Below are 25,981 nucleotides of genomic sequence, written 5' to 3' on the forward strand. Positions count from 1 at the left end.
TAAAGGTTTGTGCTTTATGATGTTGATTTGTCGAATTCCTGTTGAACAGAAGAGGACGCATCTGGATGAAAGGGGGCCTGACACAAGAAAACGTAAGACAACATTAGTTAACCTTCCCTTACTTCTGCAAGTTGCGTGCTGTCAGTGATTCACCGGTGACGTTATTCTTAGAAGTCTTTACACAGTACAGAGAGCACTGTTCTCCAGACCCCCTTTGAAAGAAGAGATGTTTGACATCCGATTGTATGAGTGTCTGTATAGTGTAGTAAACGGGGCTCACGTCACCAATGACGCTGTGATTTTGGGTCACACGTCACTCAAGGTGCGTTTGTGAGTCTATCAGATGACCAATTCCCACCTCTCTGGGTTCAGTGTATCAGTCAAAGACTGTTAATTTGGCAATAGGTCAATAAATTGAGATTTGCACCCTGGAGGGAGTTGGTCAACTGATTTATCTGAAAGTTTGGTGGTTTAGCTAGCTAGTAGAGCCTTGAATCATCAACACAATGAAAACACAATTGTAATAAAATTAATGAAATTTATTAACAATAGATATGCAAGAGTAAATACAACACTAGTGATAAACCAATAAATGAATACACACTGCTAATAGATAATAGGCAACTAAATGTGAAAGAAGATACCAAATAAAGTGTAGAAACTAACAAAATGGAATGAACGCAGAATGGCAGAATGCAATGCTGTTGAGCTGAAAGTAGCAATATAAGAGATTTCTATGGTAATGTTGTCTATGGGAAACCCACTTAATGGCTCTGGTAGGTTTAATGATAAATAACTGCGTATTTATCTTGGAACAAACAATATAGCTATCATTTGTAATGCTGACCACAAGTAAATGTTATCTAAACAGGTTAGAAAACATAGGCTGCAGGTATAAACTAAGCCAAGGTCTTTAGGAAAGAGGTTTGGTAAGTTTATAGTTACGTTCCACTTGGTCGGGTGATCAGTCCGGCGGCAGAGACGTCTTCCACTGGTGATGCGGTTTGCATATAGTGGGGAGGGCACAGAGTTGCGTTCCGGTAGCCGTCGAGGCGCTGACCTGGAGGATGCTTGACTTCTGTTGTGCCAAAGAGGGTCCTTAGGGCGTGGACCGGGCAGCTGGGTCAGATGGATTCTCACAGGGTCCTTTGTAGCAGGGCTGCGTCGTTGAGGATCCGTGTGTTCAAGGCAGTGTCGGACTGGGCTGCGCTGCTTTCGGAGTGGCAGGAGTCAGACGGGGTCCGTCACTGCTGGGTCCTTTGCAACTGAAGGGCAGCCGAATTCAGTATAGAAGGTTTACTCAAGAGCTGAGTGGATCCTTAGCTGTCTTGAAGTCTCTTTCCTCGTCAGGCCAGAAACTCAGGACCTTGTATCTGCTAATGTCTTAACCTTGCGGGGTTCAGACTCAGAACGGTGTAGCTGTTAATGTCTCTTCCCTTACGGGACTTAGACGCAGTACGGTGTAACTGTTAATGTCTCTTCCCTTACGGGTCTTAGACGCAGTACAAGGAGTGTCTTTTCGGAGGCTACCTTTATCTCTTTTTGATGAGGAGGAGATTGGAATCTAGCGCCTCTCCATTCCAGGAATGTGATTGGCCACTTGTGTCTGAGGTGGCCATGGTGTTACCCGCCCTAGTGTGGAACTCATTTGCATATAGTAGAGTACAAAGTTAGACAGTGTCTTTTACAATTTACCCAATGCAACATTTCTTTACCAAACCTCTTTCAAATTGTTACCCACATTATGAGGAGCAAAAAGAGTCCAAACATGATAGAAAACTGTTGAACAATCACTTATTCATATCATAATATGTTAATACGCCTGCTTCTGTGAACTGTTAGGTTAACAGTCAATGGCCATCAACATACACTGTACTTTATCAATGGGTGAAGTGAATCTGTTGCAGTTTACATCAATTTAAGGTCCCCAAACATATGTATGAATGGATTTGGATGGATCTTTGTGGCCTTCTTTGTTTCGGCCACTGCTGTTGCATCCTGAAGGAATTTTTATGGCAGTCATTCCCAAACCTTAGGATTGGAGAGGGTCAATCCGTAATCCAATGAGAAGTCCTCTCTTAGGTGGTCGTGGTTGCAGAAGGTCTCTCTTCCTGTTCTGTTAGAGGTGTCTGGTAGTTGTCTTGGCATCTTATCTGATGTTTCTGAACATTTGTTTATGTTCCTCAACCAAGATCCAATCACAGTGTGGCACATCTCCCTCCACCCTGGCAGATAGGGAAGGGGGCCTGCCATAAACTGACCCTTGGAATGCCATTTCGACCGTTGTTCACTACATCTCCCCCCTACCCGGACTGATCGAGGACCCAAAGTCGTTGATCGGGTCGGGGTGCTGAAAGGGAACAGCGGGGACAAACACACCTCACCTTATCCTTCGACCATTGGCATTTTAGAGTATGCTATAGTTCAATAGTATGTATACATAACTAAATTTAAGGGAGTATAATAGTGATATCCTGTTTCAATACTACAAACAGGTTACTTATAAATCTACATGTAAGGAAAGAAAGGTGTGATCAGTGTCAATGAATACTGTAGTGGGCTATTCAGTGAGTGGGTATAGAGACTAAACAGTGTTCTACTACTTTATCTAGACAACGTTACTAGTCATAGTAGGAGAAAGCTCAGGTAGTGGCCTGCACACGGCAGATTTGAGCTCCAGAGCTTCATTAGGTCTCACCCTTCTCTGTCCTGCCAGATTAGCCTGCAATTTGTGGATTCGCTGGTACAGTATCCACCCTAGGGGGCCCACTGTGACCCACCCACATAGTGTTAGAATAAGCAAAAGGCTGTCACTGATATCCCATCCCCAAGTGAATGGCACCTTCTTATGTTTTAACTCTACAGGTGTAGCTCGTAGGCTACCTAACTGGAGGCTTATCTTTGCTAATTTAGGTCCCTCAAACAGGATTTGCTTCCTAAATGACTCATCCACTTCTAGTGTGTGTCCTTTAAAGGAATCAACTATTTCAAAGTCCATGTCATGCATGTCTGTATCAAGATGGTATAGAGCCACATGTTCAATGTGGAGAATTGCTCCTACTGGGATTTGAATTAGCATGGTCTCATTAAGGAGGTGTATTGTAGTAGCTGTATCATAACGGTCATGTGTCACTATGGCTTCACTCACAGGGGTGTTAACCAGCCATTTATTTCCTGCTCTCTCAAATTGCGTGTTAGTTACATCCTCCCTGTGTGTCACAACAGCTTTGCATTTGTCATCCTTAGTTAACCTTTTAATGCCACATAGACTTTCAACAGGGTCTCTCACGAAAGGTTTACTGGGACACAGCCAGTGAATGTCTTTGATAACTGTGCATAGATGTAGATTAGGTACCAGATACATGTCAGGATTTTCATCTTGGTAAGCTATCAGTGCGGGTGTCTCAATTTTTATGTGTACATCTTGAGACCAGAACCCTAAGTTTAACACTGATTTTATCCTGTATATGTTCTTAGTGTCAATTATTGGGAGATTTAACAGGAAACCAATTTCCTTAGCTTCTGGGTTAACGTGAATTGGTATGGCACTTCCCAGGCTGTAAGCTAAATGTACCTGCAGTGTTTGCGTGGTTCCATGCAAGGCCAGATTCAGAATATTTGTCACTAGCTCAACCGGTACCAAGTATGAAGGGATCCTGTTTGCTGCTAAATTGTCAATGGCAAAATTAACTTCTCTTAGCAAGTCTTGCATAAGTATTTGGACCCTTTGGACATGGGCATAGTCATATTGTATGACATCCACTATCCTGCCTATACTGTGGATAGTATAGTTCAACAGAGTTGTATGCTGATTTATGGCAAGGATCGTACCCTCTAATGTCCTGTCCATCTGCTGCAGCTGCTTTTGCTGAGCATACAATTTCTCTTGTATCTCAGGCATTTCTCCTTTTAAACCTTCTACATGCTTCCTTAAAGTGGTTATGCTAACGCTGTTAACTGTAGAAGTACCAACTGAGAGAAGTGAGCCCAAGGCGGATGCCGTTGTCAGCACTGTACCTAGGGAGCGCTTTGAGCGTCTAACACCCTTTAATTCCTCCTGTGTTATGGTAACTTTCTGTAGCTGTTTAAGCATGTGGATTGTGTCTAACTGCGCATGTTATCCTTACTCCATTGGGCTGCATGCCAGGGTACCGTCCCCCCTGAGGTGACATGTTTCTTATACACGTCAGCAGGGTCCAGCCGGACAAATACTCTCTGAGTGTGCACATAGTGTTATAGCCCGGTGTTGGTGAGACGAGACGAGAGTCCAACTAGATAGATAGATGCTTTTATTCTTGATTCTCAACGTAAAGACAGGAGATTTCCACACACATACTATGTTTGATGACCGACAAAGACAGAACTCAAAGACAGACTTATAAAGGCAAACTAATCAAGAGAACACAGGTGATACAGATAATGAGCAAACGAGGACTAATCACAGGACTAAACCAAATAATCACAAACAGACAGGGGAAGACAGCGGGAGAAACCAAATGACAAGCAGTGCAAAAACAAGGCAAAAGACACGAAACATAGGGCTACATATGACACTACCTCCCCCTCCCGGTAGGCGCGTCCCGCGCCGTGACGGAAACACCAGGGAGGGAGGGCGGGCGCCCTGGAGGCCGCTACGGGGCAGGACCTTCCTGGGTTGGGGAGGCCTCCAGGGCGGAACAGGAAGCCATGGCGGATCAGGCGGCCACGGCCGGACAGACAGTTCATAGGACCATGGCGGGTCAGGGGGCCATGGCCGGATCAGTTCATACTGCCATGGCGGGTCAGGCGGCCACGGCCGGACAGTCAGTTCCTTTGGCCATGGCGGATCAGGCGGCCACGGCCGGACAGACAGTTCATAGGACCATGGCGGTTCAGGTGGCCACGGCCAGACAGGCAGTTCAAGTGGCCATGGCGGATCAGGCGGCCACGGCCAGACAGGCAGTTCAGGTGGCCATGGCGGATCAGGCGGCCACGGCCAGACAGGCAGTTCAGGTGGCCATGGCGGATCAGGCGGCCACGGCCAGACAGGCAGTTCAGGTGTCCTTGGCTGGGCAGTCCCCGTGGCCCTGGCCTCAGTCCTCGGCCAGACCACGTGGACTCGGGGTATGTAGCCCCCCCCAAAATTTTCTTGGGGAGATTCAGCAGTTCATAGGGGGGATACTCTGGACGGCTGGACGGAACCAGCTGAGACTCTGGACGGCAGAACGAGACCGGCTGAGACTCTGGACGGCAGGAAGAGACCAGCGTAGGCTCTGGACGGCTGGACGGGACCAGCGAGGGCTTTGGACGGCTGGACGGGACCAGCGAGGGCTCTGGACGGCTGGACGGGACCAGCGAGGGCTCTGGACGGCTGGACGGGACCAGCGAGGGCTCTGGACGGCTGGACGGGACCAGCGAGGGCTCTGGACGGCTGGACGGGACCAGCGAGGGCTCTGGACGGCTGGGCGGAACCAGCGAAGGATCTGGACGGCGCTCTGGAGGAGCGGTCTCTGGACGGCGCTCTGGAGGAGCGGTCTCTGGACGGCGCTCTTGAGGAGCGGGCTCTGGACGGCGCTCTTGAGGAGCGGGCTCTGGACGGCGCTCTTGAGGAGCGGGCTCTGGACGGCGCTCTTGAGGAGCGGGCTCTGGACGGCGCTCTTGAGGAGCGGGCTCTGGACGGCGCTCTTGAGGAGCGGGCTCTGGACGGCGCTCTTGAGGAGCGGGCTCTGGACGGCGCTCTTGAGGAGCGGGCTCTGGACGGCGCTCTTGAGGAGCGGGCTCTGGACGGCGCTCTTGAGGAGCGGGCTCTGGACGGCGCTCTTGAGGAGCGGGCTCTGGACGGCGCTCTGGAGGCGCGGACACTGGAGGGCGCTCTGGAGGCGCGGACACTGGAGGGCGCTCTGGAGGCGCGGACACTGGAGGGCGCTCTGGAAGGCAGGACAGGATCAGCGGAGGATCAGGAAGGCTGGACGGAACCAGCGGGGATTCTGGACGACTGGATGAAACTGGCGGAGATTCAGGACGGCTGGGCGGAACCAGCGGGAACTCAGGACGGCTGGGCGGAACCAGCGGGAACTCAGGAGGGTAGGGAATTGCTTCTCCAAACCAGTCTATTAAATCCTCATCGACCATCTTGGCCGGGAAATCTGGAGCGCTGGCCATCCGGACTGAGGGATCCGGGTTAGCGGTCTCTTCGCTTGGGAGATCAGGTGCGGTGGTCAGCGGTGTTAGGCTGAGGAAGCCTAAGGAGCTCTGGAGGATTGCTGGATGTTTAGGGCGAGGCAGGCGGTCTGAACTGTTGGACCGGTATGTAGAGGCACTTGGCGTTGGGTGAGCCGGTGCGCGGTATTGTGTTTCTGAGGGGGTTGGACTTCGGATCGGGCCGTCATTCTCAATTTGCTCTACTTCGAAACTGGAGCCATTTAAATAGAGAATAATATTAACTAACTCGACAAACGGGAAATCATGGACAGAGAGATCACAACGAATTGTATCCTCGTCCAACCCCAACAGAAACACAATACCAATGGAGGCGTCGGGCCAGCTCACCCGATGATAAAGCTCAAGAAAATCCTCCACATACCGCTCCAACTCCCGACCGCTCTGCCTCAAGCTCCATAGGCGTTCCTCAGCACTGCAGTTTTGGTCGGTCATTCTGTTATAGCCCGGTGTTGGTGAGACGAGACGAGAGTCCAACTAGATAGATAGATAGATGCTTTTATTCTTGATTCTCAACGTAAAGACAGGAGATTTCCACACACATACTATGTTTGATGACCGACAAAGACAGAACTCAAAGACAGACTTATAAAGGCAAACTAATCAAGAGAACACAGGTGATACAGATAATGAGCAAACGAGGACTAATCACAGGACTAAACCAAATAATCACAAACAGACAGGGGAAGACAGCGGGAGAAACCAAATGACAAGCAGTGCAAAAACAAGGCAAAAGACACGAAACATAGGGCTACATATGACAAGTACTGCCCTTCAGAGGCTACAGAAGATACTTACATGTTTCCCAGAGGACAAAATAAGTTCAATTTACCCTGATCTTCAAATTCAAGTCGTCTATTTAACTATTATCTTCTCAAGTGGTCTATATGTAAACATCTTTTATTTAAAAAAAAACTTATTCAGGTCAGTACTAAATAAACAATAACATGCATTTTGTATGATACCTTTTGTTTTGCAGATTCTGAAGGGGGGGGGGGGTAAACTTTTGACCTCAACTGTATGTACCTTAGGTACCAATATATACTCTTTACAGGTACAAAGGTTTACCTTTACAGGTACAAAGGTACCACCCCAGTGACAGCTTTTGCACCTTGTTTCTGAGAACTTATGCACTTCATTCATGTTATTGTGAAATCATACCTCACAGACAAGTAAACAAACAAACACAAAAAAGCGAATATCTAAAAAAGTGGATGTGCCTGTTATGCAATTGTTGCTATGCAGGTTTGAATGTTTGGGTCGTGAAATGCCCTTGCTCACTTTAATCACTCATTGTGTATAAATGGCTCACATCCAAACGTCGCTACTTAAATACAGGTAATCCGCAAGCCTTCCAAGAACTGGGCCTTCCCACTATTTATAAAGACAATTACTTTAAGACACATGCTAACCGGCTATTCAACCATCCAGGTGACCATTTTACTCTCTCAAACAATTTATAGCAACGTTTACTTCGAGTGAATTAGAAGTTTGTGTGACAACATTCGGTTCTCATTGGTGATTAGTCAGTTAGAAGATCAAAATGACTGGTTAAAAAAATCTGGATAAGCCTACGGCAGGTATGAGCAGGCACTTTGAATCACTAATATCAAGTTGTATTAACATATCTCACAAATACACTTTTACAAACCAAACCCAAAACACATCCCAGCAAGGCTCATTGTCAGTATTGTACAGAGCTTGATATTTAAATCCATTCTGTTTGGACGCTCATTATGAAACAATGCGTAGTTCATCAAGTGCATGTGTGGACACTCGCTAATCCAGACACATTACGAAGCAGGGATTAGATGAGACGTACAGATGAAAGGAAAGACAGAACACCGTCTGAGGATGAGTGAACATAAATAGATTGGCCAATCAGAACTTGGCAAGGGAAAGGACAAGGCTTGGCAAATGTAATAAACACACCCAATTCATAAGACTTCATATCACTAGAACAGTCCAATGGATTTCACATGGGAACAACAAAGGCTTGTTTGAACATATTTAGGACACCTAATTGCATGCATTGCACTGTCCAGCGACTGTGCCTTCTATTTTGGCTCCAATTCAGCGGGAGGGACTGGATCGGCTTCAGAGGACCAGAAAGAGGAGTTTGAAGAACAGTAGGAGATTGAAGCAGCGGATTCAGGTAGCCATGAGAACCGCCAGGCGGGCCAGCAACATGGAGGTGCCTTCATTCCTGAGGCAGCTGGTGAAGGAAACCGAGAAGATGGTGACCTTCTTCTTCAAGGGTAGCCGACGGGAGCGAGGAGTTGATGATGAGTATTTTGAAAACGAAGAGGATGTCGGCAGACCCTACTTGGAAAGGCCCATTTTGGAGAAAGATACAGCAGAAGGTGGGTCGAAATGGGGTATTAACTACGGCATGGCTAGTATGCAGGGCTGGCGTGCCCAAATGGAGGATTCCCACACTTGCATGCCAGAGATGACCAATGCATTGCCAGATTGGAGCTATTTTGCCGTGTACGATGGACATGCCGGGAGAACGGTGGCTCAGTACTGCTCCAGACACCTGCTGGATTTCATTCTCCACACAGGTACTCACCGATTAAATTATCAGTCATTATCGCTGTGTTTAAAATGAAAAAGATTAAAATGATGGAATTTGTATCTGTAAACAGGGATTTAGTGATTTTACATGTTAGCAATTTCAAAATGTAAACTAGACTTTTACATTTAAAGATGGAAATGTAGCTGGTTCTGTTATTGTTAGTCAGTTTTTTAACTTTTTAAAACGTCTACAGGTGGTTGCTTACTGGCAAAGTAAAAAGAGCTGTTCATGTCAGGATGGTGTTTTATATATAAACTGCATTTATGTAAAATTACATAAAATGTTTTTAAAAGTGATAAAAATGTTGGTAACCTTTTTACACACTGCAAAACAATGCTTTTCTTACTAAGATTTTTTGTCTTGTTTCCAACCAAAATATCTACAAATTCTTAAATCAAGAAGAGGATTTTCTGGACGAGTAAAACTTATTTTCTTGCTTTCAGAAAAAAAAAAAAAACAGGTCAAAATTAAGTGTTTTTGCTTTAAACAAGCAAATAATCTAGTTAACATGAACTAAGAATGAACAACAGAATCTACAGCATATATTAATCTTGCATTATTAAGCTCAAAAGCTTGTTAAAATTAGTTAATGCCCTGTGAATTAACATGAACTAACAATGAACGACTTTATTTTTAACTAACATTAACAAATTTTAATAAACACTGTAGTAAATGTAACTAAATGTAAACTAATGTATCCTTATTGTAAAGTGTTGTAAACCAAAATGTTTTCATTACACTTCAAAAAATGCTTTTCTTACTTTTTGTCTTGTTTCCAGCCAAAATATCAAAACATTCTTAAATCAAGAAGAATTTTCTCAAAATTAAGAGAAACAAGCAAAATAATCTGCCAATGGGGTAAGAAAAATAATTTTGTTTTCTGTTTGAAATAAGATTATTTTTCTTACCCCGCTCGCAGATTATTTTGGGTGAAAAAAAAAAAACATTTATATTTTGACTTGTTTTTTTGTTTTGTTTTTTCTAAAAACAAGAAAATAATTTTTACTTGTCTAGAAAATTTTTACTTGTCTTGATTTTAGAATTTTTAGATATTTTGGCTGGAAACAAGACAAAAAATCTAAGTAAGAAAAGCATTTTTTTGCAGTGGACTTGTCGTCCAGTAAAAACCTTTAAAATGATACATTTACTTGAAGATATTTTGTTGATACCTACCTATACTTACTCACTAAATTATTCAGAATTACTGTACAGCCAAACCCTATCTTATAGAAAGTATGTTAATACCCATCACTCAGTACTTATTTGTGTATTCACATGGTAACAAAGACACCTTAAAATAGAGCATAACCTATTTTTACCATTAAATTTAAGATGTGACAAATCTACAGTGCAGTATGACAAAATACATTGTATTAAACACAAAAAAGGTATAGTTCACCCAAAAATAAAAAAATCAGTTATGTACCCTAAAGCTGTTCCAAACCTGAATTTCTTTTAGTTGATAAACACCAAAGATAGTTTGATGAATGTTGGCAACCAAACCGTCAACAGTAGCCACTGACTTCCATTCCTAATGACTTGAATAAAAATACAAATAGTCTGTGAAGAAGACATTCTTCAAAATATTCTTCTTTTAGCAGAAGAAATGAACTCATACAGGTGTGAAACAGTTGGAGGGTGAGTAAATGATGACGGAATCTTTATTTTTGGGTGTCCTATCACTTGAATATATTTAAATAGCAGTGTTGAGCTAATGGCTGAGTCATCGTAATAGTGGCGCTTTCCATACCACTACACTACTGGTTTCTCTGGATTTATTGGATTAACTGGTTTGAGTAAAATGTTAATATTTTTTTCTATTTTATAAAGATCTGATAACATTTCTTCTAAACTTCAAATGAAAATGTTGTCATTTATAGCTTTTTTTTTTTTCTCAGAAAATGTCAATTGGTCAAAATAACAAATGTTTTCATCCGTTCTGATTGAAAATCAGCGTTATTCTACCAAATATTGATTTCTTAACTCTTCTAAAGTTAAAAGCTTGGTATTGTGTTATCTAAAAATGAATCTATCTACATATCTGAAAACATGACTTTTTGTTATTTTGACCAATTGTAATTTCATGCTCTAAATGACATTTTTACTTACAATTTTAAAGAAATGTCATCAGTAGTTTACAGAATAAAACAAAAATTATGTTTTGCTCAAACACATTACAATAATTGGTAAATCTAAAGAAACTGATCATTTTCAAGTTGTTTGTTAATTTGTTCCATAGCTGTACAGTTGAGGTCAAAAGTTTACACCCCCCTTTCAGGATCTGCAAAATGTTAATTATTTTACCAAAATAATAGGGATCACATAAAATGCATGTTATTGTTTATTTACTACTGAGCTGAATAAGATATTTTACATAAAAGATGTGAAATATAGTCCACAAGAGAAAATAATAGTTAAAATTGGAAAAAAAAAAAAAAATACCCCATTCAAAAGTTTACACCCCCCTTTTTTGGTTTAGTGATAGTTGTTCATGAGTCCCTTATTTGTCCTGAACATTTAAACTGCCTGTTGTTTTTGAGAAAAATCCCACACATTCTTTGGTTTTCCAGCATTTTTGTGTATGTGAACCCTTTCCATCACTGACTGTATGATTTTGAGATCCATCTTTTCACGCTGAGAACAACTGAGAGACTCATATGCAACTATTACAGAAGGTTCAAACACTCACTGATGCTCCAGAAGGAAACACACTGCAACTTTTTGAATTTGAAGATCAGGGTGAATTTAACTTACTAATGGCACAACATAAAACTTTGAAGTAACTGGTTGTCTACTAAGATGTGTTTTTCCAAAGATAATCAAAAATGTGATCTTTGTTCTTAAGTAAATATCACCAACAAAAAAGGGGCTATAACAATGCATATGATCCTAACATACAAAATTTTGGCCGATTAATAGGGCAGTCCAATGTGCTGAATCATATTGAGTAATGTATGGTTTAACACACTTGGGTCTGTGGAAAAAGCTATTTAATACAGTACTTAATTTTGTTTTATAGAATAATAAGATTCCAGATAATAAATAGAACTATAATATTTGTGTCTTTCACAGTATAAATGAGCCTTTATATACATTATATAAAAAACAGGGTAACACTTTATTTTGATGCTCCCTTTTAAACATCCTGTTGACAGTAAGTAACACTGCATCTCCATGTCAGCTAACTCTCATTAGAGTATTAGTAGACTGTTTGCTTAATATCTTCTAACTCTTTATTGTGATGGTCTCCCAACAGACACACTGACTATAAGTAACTTTGCAAGTACATGTCAGCTTATTCTAACCCTACCAATCTAATAATACTCTACTAACAAGAGTTAATAGATACACTATATTGCCAAAAGTATTGGGACAGCCCCTTCTAATGAACAGGTTTGACTACTTTAGTCATTTCTATGAGTAAAAATCTTAATGTTTAAGCATATAATGATATTCTAGGGAATTGTGTGCTTTTAATTTTATAGCAACAGTTTGGACCCTTTTCTATTCTAACATGACAATGCATCTGTGTATAAGACAAGGTTCAAAATGAAATGATTGATTCCGTCAGTGTGGAAGAACTTGTCTAGTCTGCATAAATCCCAGCTGAACACCTCTGGTGTGACTTTAAATGCAGACCTTGAGCCAAAAACTCATCACTAAACACTAATGACTTGTACATATGGTTACAGTCAATTTAGACACTTAACACCAAAATTGTTGTAACAGAGACGGAAATACAATTTGTAAATACATGAATTATGTTTCCATCTTTGTTGGAAGTGCCTTTTTCTGTTCTAAAGAAGGCGGTGTCCCAATACTCTTGTCCATAGTGTATGTACAAGTCATTGGTGTTTGGTGCTGAGTTTTTGGCTCAAGGTCTGCATTTAAAGTCACACCAGAGGTGTTCAGATGGGATTAGGACTTGGCTTTATGCAGACCAGTCAAGTTCTTCCACACTGACTGAATCAATCGTTTCTTTTTGAACAGAATTGTCATGTTAGAACAGAAAAGGGTCCTGTCCAAACTGCTGCTATAAAATTAGAAGCACACAATTCCTTAGAATATCGTTATATGCTTAAACATTAAGATATGTACTCATAGAAATGACTAAAGTACCCAAACCTGTTCATTAGAAGGCAATATAGTGTATTTAAGTGTGACAATATATAGTCAAAAGGGATCATCAAAATAACAGGGGTCCAAAAAGGTAGTAATTAGAAGTAATGGAAATCTTTCAGATTAGCTTTCCTCAAGTAGGTGGGAAGATAAAAAGGTCTCATGTCACTGTGTTTGTCCCTGTTGTATGATTGTCTAATCAGGCTGTGTGACGGTGCATGAGAATGTAGACCAGGTCAAAGACGGCATCAGAGATGGCTTCCTAAACATAGACCGCCACATGCACACCCTGGCCCGCAATGACAGCTGGGACCACAGCGGATCGACAGCAACCGCTGTTATGCTCTCTCCACGAAACATCTACTTCATCAACTGCGGCGATTCACGGACCTTCCTTTGCCGCGACGGCCAGGTGGTCTTCTACACGGAGGACCACAAACCTATCAACCCACGTGAGAAAGAGCGCATCCAGAATGCTGGCGGCTCCGTCACCCTGCAGCGCATCAACGGCTCTCTGGCCGTGTCTCGCGCTCTTGGTGACTTCGACTTTAAGGAGGTGGAATGGAGGACTCAGACTGAGCAACTGGTGTCGCCTGAGCCAGAAGTGTACGAGCTGGAACGAACGCCAGAAGATGAGTTCCTGGTGGTGGCGTGTGATGGCGTCTGGGATGCCATTGGTAATGAAGAGCTGTGTGCGTTTGTGCGCAACCGCATGCAAGTCTGTGATGATCTGAGGGAGATCTGCTCACAGGTCATTGACCTCTGCCTCTATAAGGTTGGTAACAGCAGTGAGAGGATCCCATTGGTTTGGCCAATGACCATATGTTTAAGCTCCAGTGAGATTTCCTGATGTCCTGGAGTTAGAGGGCTGGTGATGTTATCATTGACTAAAACTAAAACTATTAAAATTGTTTTTAGTAACTGAAATAAAGATAAAAAATATGAATATAAATATAAAAATGCTCAGTTTTATGTCACAAATACAATCTTTACACAAATACACTATCTACATCTACACTATCGGTCAAAAGTTTTTGAACAGTACAATTTTTAATGTTTTTAAAGAAGTCTCTTCTGCTCACCAAGCCTGCATTTATTTGATCCAAAGTACAGCAAAAACAGTAACATTTTGAAATATTTTTACTATTAAAAATAGCTGTTTTCTATTTGAATGCATTTTAAAATGTCATTTATTCCTGTGATTTCATAGCTGAATTTTTAGCATCATTACTCTAGTCACATGATCCTTCAGAAATCGTTCTAATATTTGATATGCTGCTCAAAAAACATGTATTATTATTATTATTATTATTATATGTTGAAAACAGCTGAGCAGATTTTTTCAGGTTTCTTTGATTAATAGAAGTTCAGAAGAACCTTTTTAAAGATTATAAATGTATTTTTATCAATTGATCATGTCAAACTGAAGACTGGAGTAATGATGCTGAAAAGTTTGCTTCGATCACAGAAATAAATTACATTTTAAAATATATTCAAATAGAAAACAGTTATTTTAAATAGTAAAAATATTGTAAAAAATTTACTGTTTTGCCATACTTTGCTTCAAATAAATGCAGGCTTGGTAAGCAGAAGAGAGTTTTTCTTTTCATGAAACTTCTTTCTGTTCAAAAACTTTTGACTACATAATAATTAAAATAAATACTGCTACTACTACCATAAATAAAATTGCAAAAGCGAACAAACAAATCAATGTTTTGCTTTTCATTTTTGTTACAGTTAATTTATCACGCATGAAATGAAAAATCAAGGCAGGTGCAGTGTAATCTTTTTACTATTATAATTTGTTTATGAAATTTAGCAATAGAGAAATACAGAAAATTACATAAAATATAAATATTAGAGGAAAAAACCTAACAATTAGAAATGTTGCCTTGGAATCTAACTGAAATATATAAGTTTAAGCTGGAGTAGTTAAATTACTAAAACTGAAAAATGAATTAAATATATATATTAAATATATAAAAATATAAAAACTTGCTAAATGAAATTATGAATAAAACTAAACAGAATAAAAATTTATAAAAATCACAAAACAAAATGACAAAAATGTTTATTTTACCCCCCGGAATGTGATTTTTACTGGGCAAGTTTAGGGCTAATTTTGAATATCAATTGGGTGGGTTTTGTTGTGAAAACCTGGCAATATTTTTTTATTTATTGCTGATAGTCATTAGCGACTGGCGAGACAATAACTCAAGTCTAATGCAAAGTCGATATTGAATTGCCAGTATAATACCATCACCTTCTAAAACATTAAACAAGTTTAGGAATCCCTTGTTACTTCAAATGATTAGGCTTTTGGGTTACGTAATATTACATAATGATATTTCCCTGCCTGCCTGCCCCATGTTGAGGCGAGGAAGATTACAGAGCGCATAATAGAATCAGCTTGAGCTGTTCTGTGTAGATACTGGGCTTTAAATAGAATGATTACAGGAGAAAGCAAGAGGAGATTACCAGTGAGATTTAGGCTGCTGTCTTTTACATGAAGATACTGATTTTAATTCATGAACTCATAGCTATATTTGTGGTATTATTGAAGTACATTGATCTACTCTAATTTATTTGTATAGCTGATTTTTGTAAGCGGGATTTTAAATTCTTATCTTGCAGGGAAGTTTAGACAACATCAGTATTATCATTATCTGTTTCGATGGCGCCCCCAAGGTGACACGAGAGGCACTGCAACGGGAGGCAGAATTAGAGCGCGTCATTGAGCAAAAAGTGGCAGGTAATTTTTTACCAGTTCATTTGATCTAAAAGCTTTTACACTATATAGAAATATTCAATTAAAACACAAACTAGATTGAGTGTCATTTGTTTTTATAAAAGTGTTTTTTTTTTCATGCTACTCAGAGATCATTAACGTGATCAGATCTAAAGATGAGGAACCTGACCTGCTCTATGTGATGAAGTTCCTGGCGTCTGAAGATATTCCCGGCCTCCCACCAAGTGGAGGAATCTCATGCAAGTAAGTCATACTGAACACTAATATATACAGTCAAGCCCGAAATTATTCATACCCCTGGCAAATTCTGACTTAAATTTACTTTTATTCAACCAGCAATTTTTTTGGGACCGGAAATTACACAAGCTTCTCCCAAAATATAATAAGACGATGTACAAGAGGCATCACTGTGGAAAAAAATATTTCTCTGCTTTTATTAACATTTGAACAAAAAGTGGCATGTTCAAAAATATTCATACCCTTCTCAATAATCATTAGAAAAGCCTTTATTGGCTATTACAGCATTCAAACACTTCCTATAATTGCTGACCAGCTTTTTGCATGTCTCCACTGGTATTTTTGCCCATTCATCTTTAGCGATGAGCTCCTTGCCATCACCCTGATCTTTAGCTCCCTCCACAGATTCTCAATTGGATTTAAGTCAGGACTCTGGCTGGGCCTCTGCAAAACGTTAATGTTTTTGTCTGATAACCTTTTCTTCACCATTTTTGCTGTGTGTTTTGGGTCGTTGTCGTGCTGAAATGTCCACTGGTGCCCAAGGCCAAGTTTCTCTGCAGACTGCCTGATGTTGTTGTTGAGAATTTTGATGTAATGCTCCTTTTTCATGGTTCCCTGGTCCACTGGCTGAAAAACACCCCCAAAACATTAGGTTCCCACCACCATCAGGGCCAGATTAACACTTTGTTGTACCCTGGGCAACAATATTCAAGGGCCCATCATCACGACCCCAGGATCACCATAATATGGTCATATATAGAATATATTACTGTAATATACAGTAAATATACTCAATACTTCAAATCCTAACTGTCATCATATTTTGATTTACAAATATTTAAATGCTCATAGAACTACAAATGCACTATGTCCCCTATCAAAGACATTCACTCACATATGATGCTATGAAAACAAAACACATCAGCATCTGTACAGTATAATCTGGTAAAATTGACCCACTACATTGAGAGGGAGGGAAGTATCCTCCATTTTCACAAAAAATGAATAAATAAGCAACCGCTTTCAAACCATTTGCCAGTAGCCAACGTTACTTTTTTTCCCGGTACTTTAGCCTACTTTGTGTAAAAACGAAAACATTTATTTCAGTGAAAAATAAGTCCAAAACTCTCTATTTTAACATTTTGAACAATCTTTTGCTTTTTTTTTTTTTTTTTTTAGAAATTCTTATGTGTTTTAATTTTTCTGATAATCAAATGAAAGCATAAACATTTATTTATTTTTAATCAAATGAAAAATAAACCCTTTTAATTTTTGGCAAACAAACAGAGGTTTACTGTTAAAATCAATACATGGAAGAAAAATGATATTCAGTTTAAAACGTTTAAATAATAATTGTAGTATTTTTTTCTACAATTAAGTGGTTAATCTTGTTGTAATATTTATTTTTTATCATATATATTGTTTTATGTGAATTATTTAAATAGGAATATATAAACACCTACATTATACTGTACAAAAGGAATACAAGACTAATATTGTTGTTACATGTTGAACCGTACTTTTATTTTGACAGGTTGCCGTGAAGTTTCTGTGTGTACAGTATGATATGATGCTAGTTTTCTTAAATGAAACGGTAAAAGTGACACTCACAGCAGTTTTGGAGATTGAGGTTATCTGTTCATGTGAGGTGCAAATGCAAAAAATTAAAGTGAGCGTCACGCGTGCTTCAGTACGCGCGTAGTAAAAAAAAACGCGTCTCCACCATTCATATTAAAACGGTCTTTTGCATTTCAGTTTTCACAGACACTAGTCCATATCGCGATTTGAATTAAGTGACAGACCAACTTTTGATTCATTAATCCAAAAATCACTGCGGTAAAGCCAGCCGCGGTTCAGAAAAACATGGTCAAGCCAGCCGCGATTGACTTTAAAAGTGCGCGCATATTACAGTCATTACGGTAGTTTCAGAAACAGCCCAGCGAGAACGCGCTTGCAGAGCGCTTTTCATTTAGACGCCCAGGACTGAGAAATAATACTACAAAATGCTCGTGAATGTTTACTTACTTGTTTATTTGCATTTCTGCTTTAAGATCCGTGTTATTTATTGGTGTCTTTGATGGTTATTTTCTGATATGGGACAGTATTAGACTTTAGAGGGGTATATTGACCCCATTTCTAATAAGTAGAAAAAAACAATGATCAGTTCTTATTCAGGACGTCCCATACTATATGCACACCTCATATGAAACCATTTTACTGTAGCATTTTTGAGATATGGGTCATTATTACACGTTAGAGGGGTTTATTGACCCCATTTCTAATAAGTAGAAAAAAACAATGATCAGTTCTTATTCAGAACGTCCCATACTATATGCACACCTCATATGAAACCATTTAACTGTAGCTTTTTTGAGATATGGGACATTATTACACTTTAGAGGGGTTTATTGACCCCATTTCTAATAAGTAGAAAAAAACAATGATCAGTTCTTATTCAGGACATCCCATAATATATGCATACCTCATATGAAACCACTTTACTGCAGCATTTTTGAGATATGGGTCATTATTACACTTTAGAGGGGTTTATTGACCCCATTTTTAATAAGTAGAAAAAAACAATGATCAGTTCTTATTCAGGACGTCCCATACCATGTTTGATGGTTTTCTTAGGGTTGAAGGCTCCTCCTTTTTTTACACCAAATGAAGGCTACATCATTGTGGCCAAACAATTCAATTTTTGTTTCATCTGACCATAAAACAGAAGACCAGAAGTGTTCTTCTTTGTCCAGATGAGCATTTGCAAAGGCCAAGCGGGCTTTTGTGTGCCTTATCTGAAGAAGTGGTGTCCTCCATTCTTTTTTTTACCTCTCTCACTATCCTCCTGGCCAGCACAGGTGTCACTTTTGGCTTCCGAGCACGTCCTCTGAGATTTTTCACAGTGCGGAACATCTTGTATTTTTTAATAATACTTTGCACTGTAGCCACTGGAACTTCAAAACATTTAGATATGGTCTTATAGCCCTTTCCTGAGTTGTGAGCAGCTATAATGCACAGCTGCAGGTCCTCAGTGAGCTCCTTTGTCTTAGCCATGACTGTCCACAAACCAACAGCAGAGAGCTTCTGTTCCACCTGTTGAGTTGATGAAAACAGCTGTTCCCAATGAATCAGGGTAATTAGGATGTTTTAGAACAGCTTGGACTATTTGGAATGGTGTAGAACTTTGGCTTTTCCCATAGATTGTGACAGTTTGCAAAAGGTATGAATAATTTTGGACATGCCACTTTTTGTTCAAATGCAAATAAAAACTCATCATCGTCTTACATCGTCTTATTATCTTTTGGGAGAAGCCTGTGTCATTTCTGGTCAAAAAAAAAAAAAACTTGCTGGTTGAATAAAAGTAACTTTAAGTCAGAATTTGCCAGGGGTATGAATAATTTCGGACTTGACTGTAGGTGACAAATGTTCAGACATGTTTTCTCAATCTCTGTTTTGTTTGTCTGCAGGAGAGATTGCATAATTGGCGCATATCAGAAATATGCAGCAGCCTTTAGATCTCTTGAGCCGATGGTATGTATACCAATGCATGTTAAAGCCATACTATATTAATTAAACATTTTATTTGATTTTAATACAATTTCAATGTGTCTTTAAATACAGTGCCACATTTTGTCATGTTGCTGCCTTATGTTAAACTGCTTTAAATTGCTTTTTCCCACATCAGTCTACACATACATCATAAGCATCTTTGCAAATGTATTAAAAATAAAAAACTTAAATGATTCCATTGCATAAGTATTCATACCTTTATCTGGGACAGCTGAAATTTAGCTCAGGAGCATTCATATTGCTTGTAGATGTTACTACACTTTGACTGAAGTAAGCTTATAGCAAATTGAGTTGAATGGGTGTGATTAGGAAAGGCACACATGTCTTAATAAAAGGTCTAACAGCTGAAAATGCATATCAGAGCAAAAACCAAGTTTTTACTGCATTGTAGGTTCACAGAAGCATGATGTTTCAAACTACTTCTTCCATTAGGGCCTAGTAGTTTGAAACAACCACAACTCTTTCTAGAGCTATGTTTGCTTGTGTCATTGTGGTGTATAGAGTGTGGATTGATGTGGAAAAAAAAGTATTTTAAAACAGTTTAATATAAGGCAGCAACATAACAAAATGAGGGAAAAAATGAAAAATGAAACTTTTGCAGTGCCCTGTAAAAAACTATTGGACATTAACAAATCTCCAATATTTTGTTATTTTTTTAAGGATATTGCCGGCTCTGATGACTCCACCTAGTGGCCATTATGTTGGAGATGGAATCAAGCCTTCAATCTCTGTAGATGTAAAAATGTGAGGAGGATATTTGTGTGCCACCTGCTTTACAGAGGTTAAATTGTTTAGCCAAACTGTTTTCTTTTTTAAATCAATGTTGTGTATTGTAAAATTAGAAAAAGAAATAGGAGGAAGAGGAGGATTTATCAAATGCTTTCATGAAGGTAAATCGTTTAACACCGACACCACAGATTTTACTTTACTTAAGGGTGAAGTGTGTAACTACTGTGCCACTGTAGTGGCACACACTAAAACATGTTGGGTTAAAAATAACCCAACGAGTAACCCAACTATGGGTTGGTATAGCACCTTCCCATCTGTGGGTTATTTTAACCCAATCCAGGTTAAAATCCAGTTGGGTTAATTATTTATATTCATTTACATCAGTATTTTCTTATAAAATTACTTAATAAAACTACACTATAACACTTCTTTGTTTTCAGATACACATTTTGTTTATTTAAATATGCAAAACAATACATTTTTAAGAAATACGTTTTGAAATGTAAATGTTTTAATAAGTACAGCAAATTCATAAAATAAGTGTACAAGAATGTGTAAAAATATAATATTCAAAACACACAAATGTGCACATACAACTGACATTTTCAATGTGTACACTGAATGCAAAACCAACAAATGTGACTCTACATAATACAATTTGACTCTGAATAAAAATCGATTATTTTGACCCATACAATGTATTTTTGCCATGCTACTTACAATGTGTATCAATTCATATTCATTTATATCAAAACATACCCAAATGTGGACATACAGTACACAAATAAGACAAACATAGACTTTTATCAATAAAACAAAAACAAAACATCATAAATACAAGTAATAATAAAATAATAATAAAAATGCTTACATCTGCTGGCTGCTGGACTAAAACATTTTTACTGATCACTAAATACAACATTTTTAATGAAGAGGTTTTAAAACTGTCGAAAGACTGTGTTCTAATGGGTGCAGATGTCTTCGGGTAGTTGATGTCATACATGTAGAAATGTTTGAAACACAGGTCCACTGCTTGTTCCATTGCCTCCCCGTTGAAAAACTTGTGAGGAGTTCTTGGAATTAGTGCAGCAATGCTGGTGTCATCCAGTAGTGTACTTCCTTCATTCACTCCTTCCTCTGTGATAAGAAGAAGCAGAAGATAAACATTTTACAGGAAAATTGCATTTTAAATTGTATTCAAATAGAAAGCAGTTATTTTAAATAGTAAACATATTTCACAATGTTACTGCTTTTGCTGTATTTTGGATCAAATAATTTCAGGCTTAGTGAGCAGAAAATAATTCTACATAAAATCTTACTGTCCAAAAACTTTTGACTGGTAGTGTATATGGAACATTAATTTAAATAGTTTACTTACATTGAAATGTTTCCGTTAATTGGCATCGATTCCACTGTTGTAGTTTTTCCTTCTTTGAAGAATCCAATGTCTAAACATAAGAATAAACACATTTAGTACAACATTTAAAAAAAAAAAAAAAAAAAAAAAAAAAACACATGCAAATCTGTTATAGCTTTATAAGAGAAATTAAAGGCTGTTCTGAAATATGCACAATAATATTCAATATGAATAAATCATAAAAAAAAAGTTGTAACGTTATTACAGTTGGTGCTGGTCGCTTTCCAAACATTGACGCTGGCCCTGTTTTGACCAGCAGGCGTCACTGTTGTGTCACGAACGTTTGGAAGCAGTGAATCAATTTGCGAAATGATTCGTTTAATTGATTCAAATCTTTTAAAAAGCTTCGTTTCTCCCGCCATCACGTCCTTCTTTTTTAGCACATCTCTCTGAGTTGCCTGAGTTAATGTTAACGTTACACACTGGACCAACAAGACAAATGGTCCATGTGGCACGGTATAAATGAACACCACTGTCTCATTTAACATTAGCCGTTTTATATATATAAATGTGATAATCAGTAGTGCGACCAAACAAACTGTAACGTTAGTTACAAGAGGTGTGGAACCCTCTTTTAATTGTAAATAATACCGCCAAAAATTTAAACCTTAAGCAATGGTAGATGGTGATTTTTAGTAAGTTAGCTACATTTTGCCACTGATTGTTAACTTTAGGTTACAGTAATGCATCTCTAAACAGTTTCACTAGTCTTTCGAGTCTTTCTGGTAATTTTTATTTACTTTATTACTGCTAGCAAGCTAACAGCTAATAATGTTAGGTTATTAATTTACAAACGAGCTCATTCTCCGGAGTAGTTACAATAATACGCTGACAAAAGGTTACTATAACTTTGTAAATAAATAAATAAATAAATAAAACATTCAATTTTGCATTTCACGTTTCTTTTTATAAGTATAATGTTACAAGAGTTCTGATGTAGCAGCAGCAGCTTCTTCTGTCGTCTGTCAGTCACTTGTCGTCCGTTAAAATTTGAATCGTCGGCCGCGGGAACTAATTTAACCCAACGCTGGTTTATTATTAAAAATAACCCAACAATGTTTAAAAAAATAACCCAACATAGTGACCCAATATGTGCAACCCATCTATTGGGTTAAACAAATAACCCAACGTTTTTTTCTGTGCACCAGTTGGAATTGTTAGTGTTTAAATCATTTATCATTTATTATTAAAAAAAACACAGCTAAAACCAGCCTAGGTTGGCTGGTCTTAGCTGGTTTAAGCTGGAAGTAGCTGGTTTCAGCCAGGGCTTAAAAACGGAAAAAAAATCCATTCGGTTCACTCCGAGCAGAATCGATATTATAACGTTTCTGTTCTTGCGTTCCTCATTAAACAATACGTTCCGAGAACGGTTTTCTAGAAAAAATACCGGTTAATAACGTTATTTTATTACACAGCACGATAGATAGATAGATAGATAGATAGATAGATAGATAGATAGATAGATAGATAGATAGATAGATAGATAGATAGATAGATAGATAGATAGATAGACAGATAGTGTGTGCCTTTTAATAACATGTTTGGCATTATGTTTACAAATGATTAAACCAAATTCCGTCCGAAGTAAGGTGTTAAAAAAATTGTGCTATATTAACACCCTCAAATGCACTACATATAGCCAAAGTCCTTTTAAGAATGGTAAAATGGTAAGATGGTATTCTGTAGTCTTTGTCTGATATAGCCTAGCGTCAGAAGATTTTTTTTATGAAAGTACAATGTTGCCAGATATTGCTACGAAAAACAAGCAATTACAAAAAGAGAGAAAAAGATATCCGAAATAAGTTCAAAGCTTGTGTTTTTTAAACAAGATTAATATATCAGTAACACTAACGTTCAACTTCCCACTTTATAAACGTCCCAAAGTGTCACACTATTTTGGAAAAATACACGTATAATACGTGGATCTGGCAACAAACGGAGGCTGCACACGCGCTCTCACTAAACGCGCTCTCAAGCCCTCACTGCGCTAGCTTCTCGCATCAACATGAATTGCAAACACTCGTGTGATATGAGGTGGTTTAAACGGCTTAATAATCATTCAGAGAGCTTGGCATTTTATTTTTGAATATACAAAAATGACCAATGGCCGGACCTCGGTGACCTCAGCTGGCTACGGCCGTGCCTGGAAACGCGTTACAAATGAGCAAATCATTTTTTTAAAACAATTTTCTTGTTTGATAATACTATAGCGAAATAAGCCCCTTCAAGACCATCCGCTTCACATTCTGACCACATGGCTTAATCTGCGATAAAAACCTGTTGATTTAATTATTCCTTACCTAATATACATAGCCTATTATAGGCTATTTTCACTCAAACAAAAGAGAACTTAAAACAATAGACAATTTTAACTACAAGTTTTAATTAGGCTACAATAACTTAAACCTAAACATACCTTTGCACATGAAACAGGTGCTTGGTAACCTTAAGCTCGTCGCATCAGAAAGGGCTCTGCTTATGACGTCTGCTTCGCGGGCATTTCACGGTGTATGTATGCGTCACCATCGCATTTGCGCACACAATTTGAATTCATGTTTTTGGTCTGCCAAATTGATATAATAAAGAGAACGATAAAAATACCGTTATTAACCGGTTAATTTGGAATTTCTGTTTCTGTTTCTGTTCAGAACGATTAAAATTGATTTTGTTTTCGTTTTTGTTCCTGTTCCTGTTTAATGTCATTTGTTTTCGTTTTTCGTTTTCGTTCCTTAAACCGGTTCAGAGCCCTGGTTTCAGCTGGTCTCCTAGCCTGGCCAGGCTGGGAAAGTGGCAAAATCCCTCTAAAATCAGCCTGCTAACCAGCTAAAACCAGGCTGGTTGACCAGCTAAATACTATACTATAGAATACTATAGAAATGAAACTCGGATCTATTTTATAGTCAATGTGCAGCAACAAAAGTGAGTACACCCTAAGTGAACTTGTCCAAAGTGTCACAGAGCTGCTGGACATTAGATAAACGGTGCTTCTCCACCTTATGCTTGAGGATGCCCCACAGGTGCTTAATAGGGTCCAGGTCTGGAAACATACTTTGCCACCCAATTACCTTCACCTTCAGCTTCCTCAGCAAGGCAGTTGTCATCTTGGTGGTGTGTTTGGGATCATTATCATGTTGGAAAACTGCCGTTCGGCCTAGTTTCTGGAGGGAAGGCATCATGTTCTGCTTTAGAATGTACAGTCGAGGCCAAAAGTTTTGAGAATTACATAAATATTGGAAATTGGAAAAGTTTTTATAATAGCAATTTGCATATACTCCAGAATGTTATGAAGAGTGATCAGATGAATTGCATAGTCCTTCTTTGCCATGAAAATTAACTTAATCCCGAAAAAAACTTTCCACTGCATTGTTAAGAAGGCTTCAGGGCGTCCAAGAAAGTCCAGCAAGCGCCAGGATCGTCTCCTAAAGAGGATTCAGCTGCGGGATTAGAGTGCCACCAGTGCAGAGCTTGCTCAGGAATGGCAGCAGGCAGGTGTGAGCGCCTTTGCACAGTGAGGCGAAGACTTTTGGAAGATGGCCTGGTGACAAGAAGGGCAGCAAAGAAGCCACTTCTCTTAAAAAAAAACCATCAGGGACAGATTGATCTTCTGCAAAAAGTATGGCGAATGGACTGCTGAGGACTGGGGCAAAGTCATATTCTCCGATGAAGCCTCTTTCCAATTGTTTGGAGCATCTGGAAAAAGGCTTGTCCGGAGAAGAAAAGGTGAGCGCTACCATCAGTCCTGTGTCATGCCAACAGTAAAGCATCCTGAGACCATTCATTTGTGGGGTTGCTTCTTATCCAAGGGAGTGGGCTCTCTCACAATTTTGCCCAAAAACACAGCCATGAATAAAGAATGGTACTAAGACACCCTCCAACAGCAACTTCTTCCAACAATCCAATAACAGTTTGGTGAAGAACAATGCATTTTCCAGCACGATGGAGCACCGTGCCATAAGGCAAAAGTGATAACTAAGTGGCTCGGGGACCAAAACGTTGAAATTTTGGGTCCATGGCCTGGAAACTCCCCAGATCTTAATCCCATTGAGAACTTGTGGTCAATCCTCAAGAGGCGGGTGGACAAACAAAAACCCACTAATTCTGAGAAACTCCAAGAAGTGATTATGAAAGAATGGGTTGCTGTCAGGCATGCCCAGTCGAATCGCAGAGGTCCTGAAAAAGAAGGGCCAACACTGCAAATATTGACTCTTTGCGTAATTGTCATGTAATTGTCGACAAAAGCCTTTGAAATGTATGAAGTGCTTGTAATTATATTTCAGTACATCACAGAAACAACAGAAACAAAGATCTAAAACCAGCTTAGCAGCAAACTTTGTGAAAACTAATATTTGTGTCATTCTCAAAACTTTTGGCCACGACTGTACAG

At 39.1% G+C, this 25,981-nt stretch overlaps 1 protein-coding gene across 1 annotated transcript; it reads left to right on the plus strand.

Annotated features, from left to right (window-relative positions):
• Positions 1-8,101: 8,101 nt before the first annotated feature.
• On the plus strand, positions 8,102-20,868 carry ppm1na (protein phosphatase, Mg2+/Mn2+ dependent, 1Na (putative)). Its single transcript, XM_073817823.1, has 6 exons — positions 8,102-8,762; positions 13,099-13,670; positions 15,530-15,647; positions 15,773-15,887; positions 19,349-19,412; positions 20,112-20,868. The coding sequence occupies exons 1-6, from the start codon at positions 8,360-8,362 to the stop codon at positions 20,139-20,141; spliced, it is 1,302 nt and encodes a 433-aa protein (XP_073673924.1). The 5' UTR covers positions 8,102-8,359; the 3' UTR covers positions 20,142-20,868.
• Positions 20,869-25,981: the final 5,113 nt, after the last annotated feature.

The sequence above is a fragment of the Garra rufa genome, chromosome 14 (genome assembly GCF_049309525.1).
Source record: "Garra rufa chromosome 14, GarRuf1.0, whole genome shotgun sequence".
In the NCBI taxonomy this organism is placed as follows: Eukaryota; Metazoa; Chordata; class Actinopteri; order Cypriniformes; family Cyprinidae; genus Garra; species Garra rufa.

Coding starts and splice junctions, on each gene's coding strand:
- ppm1na (XM_073817823.1), top strand. CDS start 8,360: ATGAGAACCGCCAGGCGGGCCAGCAACATGGAGGTGCCTTCATTCCTG. Junction 15,648..15,772: donor CATTGAGCAAAAAGTGGCAG/GTAATTTTTTAC, acceptor CATGCTACTCAG/AGATCATTAACGTGATCAGA. Junction 19,413..20,111: donor TTAGATCTCTTGAGCCGATG/GTATGTATACCA, acceptor TATTTTTTTAAG/GATATTGCCGGCTCTGATGA.